Below are 10,605 nucleotides of genomic sequence, written 5' to 3' on the forward strand. Positions count from 1 at the left end.
ACACACACACACACACACACACACACACACACACACACACACACACACATTCACCTTTCCTCTTTAACTCACTGCCTCATTTGGAAAATGATAGTGTTTCCACTGCTGAACAGAGTCACACTGTAATCAGCCGTGCAACAGTCTTTTTATTTGTTTGACAAAGAAATAGTCCCTCACAGAAACAATTAACTGTGTCAAAGCTGAATTCAGCAACAAGTTTAACCTTCTCTGACGATATTTACACAACATTGTTCTTCTTCCTGTTTGGTTTTTATATAAATTTAGCACAGAGTTAGTATAAACAGTCTCCACATACTCTTGTGTGAAATACTGGATCATTTTGGGTCTTTTTTTTACGTGCAAAGTCCAGTTGAGTTTGGCCTGTTCTGTTTGATTGTATAAATGACCTGTGTGTATGAAACTGTATGTGTTTGAGACGGGATGTGATTAGTCGACAGCTCGTGAGTGTGTGAAGTATGACGTCCATGAGAGTTCAGACGAAAGCAGACCAGACCAGCAAAGTCAAAATGTTTTTTTCTGCAGACTGTGTATTTCGGACAATGAGGACATGGGCTAACGAGTTCACTCTCACACACACACACACACACACACACACACACACACACACACACACACACACACACACACATAAGGGATTCTATTAGAGTACTGCACCAAAACCCTGCGTGTGACCTTAGAGGACACACATCACTATGACTGTCACTATTTTGTCATCTCATCACTTTTGGACAATGTAACAGCACGCAAGTGAGAAACAGAGATAGAGAGAGACAGACAGACACATTTACTTTGTTTGCAAGCTTGAGGAACATACGGCGTTGGTATTTTTGATCCAAAGATATCAATGTGATTACCATTAAACGTGTACTTTATGCGTGTGTATGTGTGGGCCTTTCACTCGCAGAGACAGATCCGAGTTGACACGATCCCCACTGCTGTACTCCAGTGTTTGAATAAAATATCAAGCACGACGCCTTAATGGCAATTTTCCAGAGGTGTGTGTGTGTGCGTGGGCCTGCACACCTATGTGGGCTATAAAGGGTGAAAATCTCTATCTGGGTCACGTCACGTGGGACACGGGGCCGTGAGTTACACTGTGCCTTCTTCCTTTTTAACAATGAATGATACCGATGCAGGTTCATCTGGAGGAGACCCAACACTGGAACTCCATTCACACAGTTCCAGCGTCTCTGTAAACCGATGTTCAAGTAAAAGTCAACTTTGATATATAATAGTTACCCAACAACATCAAGTGAAAGTTATCGCTTGCTTCTTCTTACTGAATGGGCCACACACATGCTGATGCACGCACACACACACACACACACACACACACACACACGAAACAAAGCTGTATTTCTGTCTTCCCAGTGGACTTTAACTAAATAGTGCAATTCAGAGGAAAAACGGCAACAAATCCTGAGTCAGCGAAACACTGCCTCCTCCACATCTCCAGCGGGTCCATATTTCACCACCAACTGCTGTGTGCATCGCGCATAAACACACACTTACACACTAAAACTCTCAGGGAGAGAGTTCATGCAGTAACGTTTCCTTTAATTAAAAGAGAACGTGACAGCTAAATGGTCCCGGCTGCTGTGAATCTGTATGAGGCCGGCTGCAGGATGCTGGTGGGAACTGAACTTTACTGTATAAATAAACATGAACTATGACATTTTGCAGTCACATTATAGCTGATATATTATACTTCAAAATGACGTTAAACATCAGTATACTGAAAACAAAACTGCAGCTTGGATACTGTCCATTAAAGACATCTTACACACTCAAAGAGGGAGTTTAAACTGCAGGTTAACTGTGAGACAGAAGGTTAATATCCCTGCTTATGTGTCACACAAGCGCACGCGTTTCTCTCATGAATCCGGCATTTCTAGCTTCAAGCCAAATCATCAAATAAGCAGAGAGGAGCACAATATAAAAAGGAATAAAAGCAGAAACACAAGAGCCCAGAGGACACAAAAAACACAATAACTAACAGCCATCTGACTTCATGAGAGTGGCCTCATGGCGTGCTGTTGTTCTCTAAACATTGTGTCAAAGGTACAGAGGCCAACTTTTTGATGCAATGTAAATATGTATTGTACAATAATGTCAACAATGTCCGCTTCCTGTTGCAACGCCAATGTCAATCTCTGTGCTGCCCTCATTCAGAGCGGAGGGACCAAGACTATGAGAATCAAACCTGAATTAAAGGGAATCTCACTCTTAATTCGGGAACTTGTGACGGACCGGTTTCCCAGCCCTGATCTTTGAAGTTATCTCCACACCTGTACTAAAATCCAACTTTAGAAGATGGAATTGTTGCTGATGGGTGCACCAGGTATGACGTTGGCCATAATTAACAGCTCACTTAAATAAAAAAAGTTGCAATAAACATTTTACGACCCCTTAAAGCCAGCCTCCCCCAAGAAGCTCTGGGCTCTGCTGAGCAACACAGCATCACCTTCGGTCTTCAACTTCATCAGAAGAGATGTTTGTGTCCACACGGTCTGACCGAAATGTTTGCAGCCACAAGTACAAAACATGCTCTTTCCCGTTCCACGGCACTGAATGCACAGTGGAAGTCTAAATAAGGCCATGTGCTGTTTAATCATGCAGGTTACTGGAGCCTGAACAGGTCTGCATACTGCATTACACTTGATTTTCTGCAGCATCTCTGCCAAGCCCAGCACGCACTCTTTTTCGCACGCACTGCCACTGTAGTCAGTTTCTGTGCTAATAAGTTATCCCCCCCCCTCCCTCTGTCCCCAATCACACACCCCTCCCCTCCCTGAAGTGCACTCACTTGCTGCACAACTGCGATTGCAGAGAAACACCAGCAAGCAGCCGAACAGTGCAGTCTCGAGAAGGAACACACACACACACACACACACACTCCTGCGTGTATGCAGACACACAGAAACACAATAAAGTATTTTTCTTCCTCTATCATCCCCGCACACGCACGTACACGCGCAGAAAGAGAGAGAGAGAGAGAGAGAGAGAGAGAGAGAGAGAGAGAGAGAGAGAGAGAGAGAGAGACACACACACACACACACACACACACACACAACAAACTCACCAGTTGGGTTCTTGTTTTTCTTGAGGCTCCTGCCACAAAGACACTGCAGCATATGCGATCCTTTGCTGAAAATGTTGTTCCAAATAAACCGCATGGATTTGGCCGAGACTGGGGAGGAGGAAGAGGAGGAAGAGGAGGTGGGGGACGAGAGGCGCTCCGGATGCGGCAGCCTAAAATTCACCCACCGCATGGGGGCTGGTCCGCCCCCCTGTTTGCATGCCAGCAGAGCCGGCCAGCTGTTGGGCTCAGTTCGGCGGTGCTTCGCCCTCCCAATCTGCACCATAGACAAGAATAAGAGCTGGAATCCCGGTTTCTCGCCCGGTTCCTCAACAAGCCCGGAGATCAGCAGCCGCACGTATTCCGCGTCGAAGTCGTCCTCGTGCGGCACGAAAAGAGCTGCCGCCGCTGCGCTTTTTTCCGGGGTCTCCGCCTCTGGCTGCCCCAGCGGCGGGTGGTCCTCAGCGGCGGAGGATATGTCGCTGCTGCTGCTGCCGCCCGACCGCCGCGGCGTGAAAAGCCCCCGAGCGCTCCACTTCAAATGGCGTCGTCTGCCGCGCGGCGCGGGGAGAGGAGCGGCAGCGGCGGACAGGCATGCGGAGGCGCTAGCGTGGAGTCGGCGGTACGCGGCAGCTGTCGGCTTCTGCACAAAAAACCATTGCATATTAGTGGGGATCGCAGGGGTCGGTGCGTCCGTCCGAGCGGGAGGGGGGGAGGAGGGGAGGGGTTCGGATATACCAGGAGTCCGTCAGCAAGTCGGTGGCATCCCTGTACCAGTAGGCTACAGCAGACAAGTACTGCAGCAGGGGGCTCCTTTCCAAACACACACACACACACACACACACACACACACACACACACACACACACTCAGACACACTGTACACACACGCGCGAGATGCAGACTCGTTCCCCAGCAGCGCTGGTTCTCAGGTCTCTGGTCAGTGAGCGCGCATGTGGCGCTGAACCGGGCAGGTGAATCACCGCGGGGGATCTCCGCACTATCCCACTTTTCCTCTTTCAAAAGTCCTTGTGAATATTTGATCCGCGTATCGGCCTCCACTTCTCAATAATCCATAAGCTCCAATGCGACAAGATACTGCTGCTGTCTGTCTGTCTCCTCTTCCTCTCCTCTCTCCTCCTCCTCTTCCTCTTCCTCACCTTGCTGATGAAAAGAAGCTGCTGGACTGTGGCTCTGCTGTCTCTACTACTCCAGAAACTAGATGAGAACAAGTAGAAGAAGAAGAAGAAGACGACCGAGTCCTCTCGGTCCTCTCGCGCTCCTCTGCTGCTTCAGCGTCTTCTTCAGCAGCGCTCAAAACGACCAACGGCCGGTGAGGCGCAAGGAGGTGCACTGACTAGCTCTACCGAACCAGGAATGTGGGAGCGATTCAACAAAAAAAACATTTCCGTTTGGCATCTTCAAAACAAAAGACCAAACAATCACAATTTCTCTCTATTTGTTTTTGCAATATGAATTATTTTCATGTTCTTACAGCCAATAGGTTCAATAGGTTACTAAAGTTATTTATTTATATGTATTCACTTATACAGGTGTACCTGACATGTACAGGTATATTTTCCGAATACGCATGTTTCAATAATCAAATAAAAATATAGGTCTCAAAAATATAACTATTAATAAAAGTGCCAGTTTACATGGAAAGATTACAAAATGTTGCAGTATGTATGACTTTGTTGTCGGCGGGCTATACCTCCAAAACAATTGTGTTTACACAACCTATAGAGCTTTGTCTATTGCCTAAACTCTTTTTCTTTGAAAAATGAGCGGTCTGGTTTGCCCTCGACTTTTATTCTGAAGGAAATCGTAACCTCCGGTTTGGCTGTGCAGCTTGATGCAGCCCTGCACTGAGAGGAGCTACTTGCAGTTACGTAGACACGTGGTTCCCACACCGTCAGCATCTGGACCGACTGGATGTGAACCGTAATCGGCAAGATCTTTTGGGGGAGGGGGGCGAGATAGCGCCACTACGAGACCACCACATACCCTTGTCTCTCTTTACTGCTGTTTTACGAGCGCTCCCCTCTTCGCATCGGGCTTTACTCCAAACTCCAGAAACCTGGCAGTTCCATGGCGCCTTTGCTATCGGCAAATTTACACACCTGTTGCACGACTCCCTTTAACACTGGGGTCTTCTAGTCAGCTCAGCTTGCACGATATGGTCGACGGTTGAACTTATTAGGGTTGAAATGTTGTGGATTTTATTTAAGTGCTGCTTGGTGCATTTTGTAGACTTTCAAACGACCACAAATAAAGTGGTTAAAAGGTTATCTCAGTTATTGGCTGTCAAGCACACTCATTGCGGGAAACGGAGCTGAAAACGCTGCAGTGGCGCTGTCCGTGGTGCTGAATCCACATTCGCACAATACTAACACACCCCGAGAAACCTTATCAGTACGCAGCTGTTGAGTATGCATGCGAGCTCTCTGGACTGTAATAACCGTTAGTGTTTCAAACCGATTAAACTAACAACACCACAACGAAAAGCAATAAATGGACTTCATTTTGTTTGCAGATATAAATCACCAAAGTCACATCGTGTGTCTACGTTTTACTGAGATAGATAATTCAATTCCAGTGAATGATAGGATACGTTTAGACAGAAACATCTGTCCAGCACATCCATCAAGTCCCTGAGAGCGTTTTCCTCGAAAGGCTTTTAAAACACACCACCCATTCTCTGGACGTTGTGGCTCATTTGCCTGCGATTCAGTCCATTACTAAACCTTAACCGCAAAACAGCAGCTTTGCTGAGGGAAAAGGAAACGACTTTCATGTATAACGTGCCTTTGATGTTTGCAGTGTGATAAAAAAATCCCCCTCTGAGCTGACAGAAATGAAGGTGCGGACCTGGGAATTTAGGAAAAGAAACATGCACTCTCAACAAGAACAGGACTTTATATATTGAAGTAGAAATGGTGATGAGCCAGGGTTTGAAATTAAAAGACTAAAATTGTATCTATAGGTTATTTGGTGTGACTCTGTAGCTTCTGTCAGGCAGCAGGGGACCATTGATGAAGCTCTGAGCATTATTTAATACTCCTAAAACAACCACGTCTCCTGCTCATGTAGTCTTGTATATTCTGCCATTTGAATCACAACAAGCACCATACATAAGGGATGCAAACACTCATTACGGCAGGACGACTGGCACATTTCTTTCCAATACTCTGTTAACAATTTGCATTGTTCTGAGGAGCTCAAGGCTGCAGCATTGCTGTCATCAAGGGTCACAATATCACCTGTGTGCACATGGAGGCTTCGGCCCCAACCAGCAAACAGCTGTATGCATGCGTGTGTGAGTGTGTGTACAGTATGTGTGTGTTTGTCACACACAGCAAGGAGAGTATAGCTGGAAAAGGAGGAAGAAGGGTGCAAGATAAAAACACGGCGGGGGAAAAAGGAGGAAGCAAAAGACTGAAACGTGAGAGTGACGCTTGCAGGGTGGGAATTCATAAAATGCAAATGAACCAGAAAAGAGGTGAATATTAATTGCAACACTCAGAGAGATGATTTACATCAGAAAGACTCCAAAGATTCTCAACTCACTATACATCTGATTGCAGGAGGATAGATAGAAAGCTCCTTTCTTGAATAAAAACTTGTATTTGTTACATAAATGCGACCTGTTGCTTCCCTTTGTTTTCTACTTATTTCTCTATCTGAATGTTATTGCCGACAGCATGGAGAGAGCTTTATGTTTGGTAACAAATTGGTAAATGGAAAGAAACATAAAATCTGCAGGAAGAGTGCTAGTACTACAGTACTTTGCTCAAGTAAAAGTACTGTTACTTTAAAGAAATTTGACTCAAGTAAGTGTAAAATGACAAAAATATATCACAGATACAAGACACTTCATTGTGTAATTTTGTATTAAACAGCTTTAATGCAATAGGCCCTTTTCACATGCTATTGCAGGACAAACACAGGTGTAATTAATAAGATTAATTAATGTATTATACATGTTGGCTCACTGGAAAGGCTATGACACACAAATTAGAATGGTACCTCAATTAAGTTGACCAATTACACCTGTATTTACCGTGCTATGACATGTCAAAATGGCTGCTATGAAAAGGGACTATAATACATTTTTGTATTAAATTATAACATATTGCAGTGGTTATAACGAAATGTGTACAATAATACATGCATAGCCAACCATAAATGATGTCTCCATCTTTACACAGGTTGTATTGTTAACAATTAAGCTAAATTAAACTCCCCAAGTAAATTAGATCTCTATGGATTCTTCACATCCATGAATACGTTTATAGGTTTACTCACCTGTCTGAACGTCGTTCTGCGAGTCTTGAAGAAGTCCTCCTCAATCTGGTCCAGGCTCAACTTCTCTGCTGGTCCAGGCTCAACTTCTCTACCAGTCCACTCAGCCTCCTGGTCCCACTAAAACCGGTCTACTCAGCCTCCTGGTCTCACTAAAACCAGTCCACTCAGCCTTAGCATTTTGTATTTTGGCTAGTACCAGCATGCACCTGTTTTGCCGCAACAACGTGGGAGTGTTTGATTTGTGTCACTTAGCGTGATTGTCAAGCGGTCAGTTTTTAACCTTCCCTACACAAAATACTTCATACTTTGTACACTTAATATAAAGAACTTCAAATGCAAAATATTCGGTTTTAATCCCTTTTTTTAAATAACTACTTTCAGCAGAAACAGACAAACAGCACTTGCTCCTGAGCGTCAGATTTGTGGACTGATCTCTCACATAATTCAGCACATCAAAGGCCGATGAGCCCAGATGTATGTGGTAGTACTCCATCTGCTGGTTGTCAAGCAGAACTACAAGTACATGGAAAGATAATTTAAAATACTGGGTTAACTTTTTATTTTAGATCCTAAATGCAAGCATGTGCTTTATAGAGTTGTCTTGACTTGAAGGTAACTTTCTACAAATTAAATAATTGCAAAAGTCACAAACCTGGTGTGCTTTTTTTTTTTTGCTCATGCTGATGTGCATCAAACATTTGATTTAATAATAATAAATTGTACATTGTTGTGTCTGAGCTTGGGTGCCAACGGTGTTTTGTTTTTTCCCCAAAAAAATGGACATAAACATAACTTTTTGGAACAGCAGTTCAACCAATGACCGGAGGGGGCACCAACACTCACCCATGCAGTCTACTCTACCGGAAATAAAAGAGACGAAGAAGCGCTGTACTCAAAACAACCACAACAGTTTAGAGAAGCGGCTGTACTGTTGACACCGTGGAGACGTTTTCAGTCGGGTAACTTTACACCACTCTATATATTATAGACGTGGGATATTTGTACTGATAGTGATATTGATTGTTGTAATGAAATATGTGTCTGTTTGTCTCTTCTCAGTTGTCATGGAGCGATGCTTTAGGTAGGAAGAGCTCAGGCACTAAGCCACTAGCTTCTGTTGTTGACCGTGCGCTTCAGTGCCCGTTAGCTTGCTGCGATGCAATTAACATCACAATGCTGTCAGAGAATAAAGTTAGTTTCTTTAGCTTCTGATTCTCTCATTTGGCTGAATAACTGACTTATTTGCATGTAATTATGCGTGCATCTGTCTGTCATCATATCAGTCTTCTGCAGACGTCTTCTTCTTCTTCTTCTTCTTCTTCTCTGTAGTGTCAGCAGGGATGGTTCCGCTTCTTGCTCCCCACCTCCTCCAGCATCACCTCCTCCCTCCTCTCCCCCGTCAGCCCTGACCTCTGCTCCCCAACAAGGAAGGCTGAGTTTCACAGGAGCCATGGTGGACGTCAGTAAGTGGCCCCTGTTCTCTCTGCTGAGCACCGAGGAGCTGGCCACGGTTCGACAGGCCTGTGTGTTTGGAAACTCTGCCAATGAGGCCATCTACATCACACATGCCAATGAGGTGAGGGGCGTGTGTTCAAACAAACTCCTTGTTGTGTTCTTGGCAGTTGTATTTGTCCTACATACAGTTCTGGTAACAAAAACCTTCTTTTATGTTGATTTGTGTGTTATTATTTCGCAGGTATTTGCATTTGGGTTGAACTGCAGCAGCTGCCTCGGCACAGGAGACAGTCTGAGCACCGTTGTGCCAAAGAAACTGGACTTCCTGCAGGGGAAGAAGGTAGCCGGCCTCAGCTATGGAAGTGGACCTCATGTCCTGTTGGCGACAGAGGGTCGGTACTTACTTATGCAAGCTATATAAATCACTCAGCCTGTGAATCATACCTGTATTTGAGCTTAGAATCTGGATTGTCAAGCCTTAGACTCTGTTTGTTTACCGCAGACGGACAGCTGTTTGCTTGGGGGCACAACGGCTACAGTCAGCTGGGGAACGGGACGACCACCCAGGGACTGTCCCCGCTGCCGGTCGCCGCCAACCCGCAGAACAAGAAAGTGAGAGAAGTGGCGTGTGGCTCGCATCACTCCATGGCCCTCACTCTGGATGGAGAGGTAGCCGTTATTATTTTTTAAATGCATGTTTATTTAAATGTTTAATTTCCAGCTTCATATACAATAATGAAGTTGCTTTGTGTTAAATGTAATCGTTCTGGAGACATAAACACCTGAATGTTGTCGTTCCCATGTGAGACAAGTATAGCACGGTTTACCCCATAATTTAATTAAATAGAGATAAACACAAGAGCATATCTACATACACTAGTATGTTTGTATTCCATATTTAGTTTTAGACGAGTCTCGTGAAAACCTTGACGTAGCCACCTCCTGCTGTGCTAGTGTCGGACTAAGCAGCTTATTTTTAACCCCAAGGCATTAAGCTAGTGCTTAATTAGGCTGTGCGTGCGTGCGTGCGTGCGTGCGTGCGTGCGTGCGTGCGTGTGTGTGTGGCAAGCAGGAAAGGCTGCTATCATGTTAAATACTGACTACAGTAGTACATTTGACAGTGTTGTGTTAATATTATACAAAAATAAGATGTGAAATTGTCTCAGCGTTAGTCACATGGAGCTCTTTTCTTACCCCTGAAGACATGTTGTTGACATTACAGCAGAATCTGGTTGTGCCTTTCCTAATGCTACAACTCGACCATTAAAGATTTGTGTTGCGTCCCTGGTCCTGACCTGCCTCCCCGCCCTTCCAGGTCTTCGCGTGGGGTTACAACAATTGTGGTCAGATTGGCTCGGGCTCCACGGCCAACCAGCCCCACCCCAGGAAAGTCACCGGCAGCCTGCAGGGCAAGACCGCGGTCGGCATCACGTGCGGACAGACCTCCTCCATGGCTCTGATCGACAACGGAGAGGTGACGACGGCGTTACGGGAAATCTTCACGATCCCCGCTGAGAAAAAAACTGAACGTCATACCGTAAAAGTTGTTTGTGTTTATTTAGGTTTATGGCTGGGGCTATAATGGTAATGGACAGCTGGGTATCGGAAACAATGGGAACCAGCTGACGCCTTGCCGCCTCACCGCTCTCCAGGGGCTGTGCATGCAACAGGTAAGGACGACACCCCAATGTAATGCTGACTGAGGATGTTGTGTATACTGAAGGGGGGGGGGGGGGGGGGGA

At 45.4% G+C, this 10,605-nt stretch overlaps 2 protein-coding genes across 6 annotated transcripts in view; one reads left to right on the forward strand and one right to left on the reverse strand.

The window, feature by feature from the left end:
* Positions 1-4,462, reverse strand: part of LOC116386011 (fibroblast growth factor 14-like) — a 40,372-nt gene extending 35,910 nt beyond the window's left edge. The window contains exon 1 of the mRNA XM_031851935.1: positions 3,104-4,462. Coding sequence (XP_031707795.1) covers positions 3,104-3,764 — 661 coding nt within the window. The 5' untranslated portion in view covers positions 3,765-4,462. The remainder of the gene's footprint in view (positions 1-3,103) is intronic.
* Positions 4,463-8,305: 3,843 nt separating this feature from the next.
* rcbtb1 (regulator of chromosome condensation (RCC1) and BTB (POZ) domain containing protein 1) overlaps positions 8,306-10,605 on the forward strand; it is a 5,841-nt gene continuing 3,541 nt past the window's right edge. Inside the window, exons 1-7 of one of the 5 annotated variants that reach the window (XM_031852048.1) lie at positions 8,306-8,367; positions 8,468-8,489; positions 8,738-8,984; positions 9,105-9,255; positions 9,366-9,532; positions 10,179-10,337; positions 10,426-10,533. In XM_031852048.1, the coding sequence (XP_031707908.1) occupies positions 8,473-8,489; positions 8,738-8,984; positions 9,105-9,255; positions 9,366-9,532; positions 10,179-10,337; positions 10,426-10,533 (849 nt within the window). In that variant the 5' untranslated portion in view covers positions 8,306-8,367; positions 8,468-8,472. Of the gene's footprint in view, positions 8,600-8,737; positions 8,985-9,104; positions 9,256-9,365; positions 9,533-10,178; positions 10,338-10,425; positions 10,534-10,605 lie in introns of all 5 variants that reach the window. The other 4 variants (XM_031852047.1, XM_031852049.1, XM_031852046.1 and 1 more) reach the window with 4 other exon arrangements.

The sequence above is a fragment of the Anarrhichthys ocellatus genome, unplaced genomic scaffold (genome assembly GCF_004355925.1).
Source record: "Anarrhichthys ocellatus isolate YVR2014 unplaced genomic scaffold, GSC_Weel_1.0 scaffold12, whole genome shotgun sequence".
NCBI lineage: Eukaryota > Metazoa > Chordata > Actinopteri > Perciformes > Anarhichadidae > Anarrhichthys > Anarrhichthys ocellatus.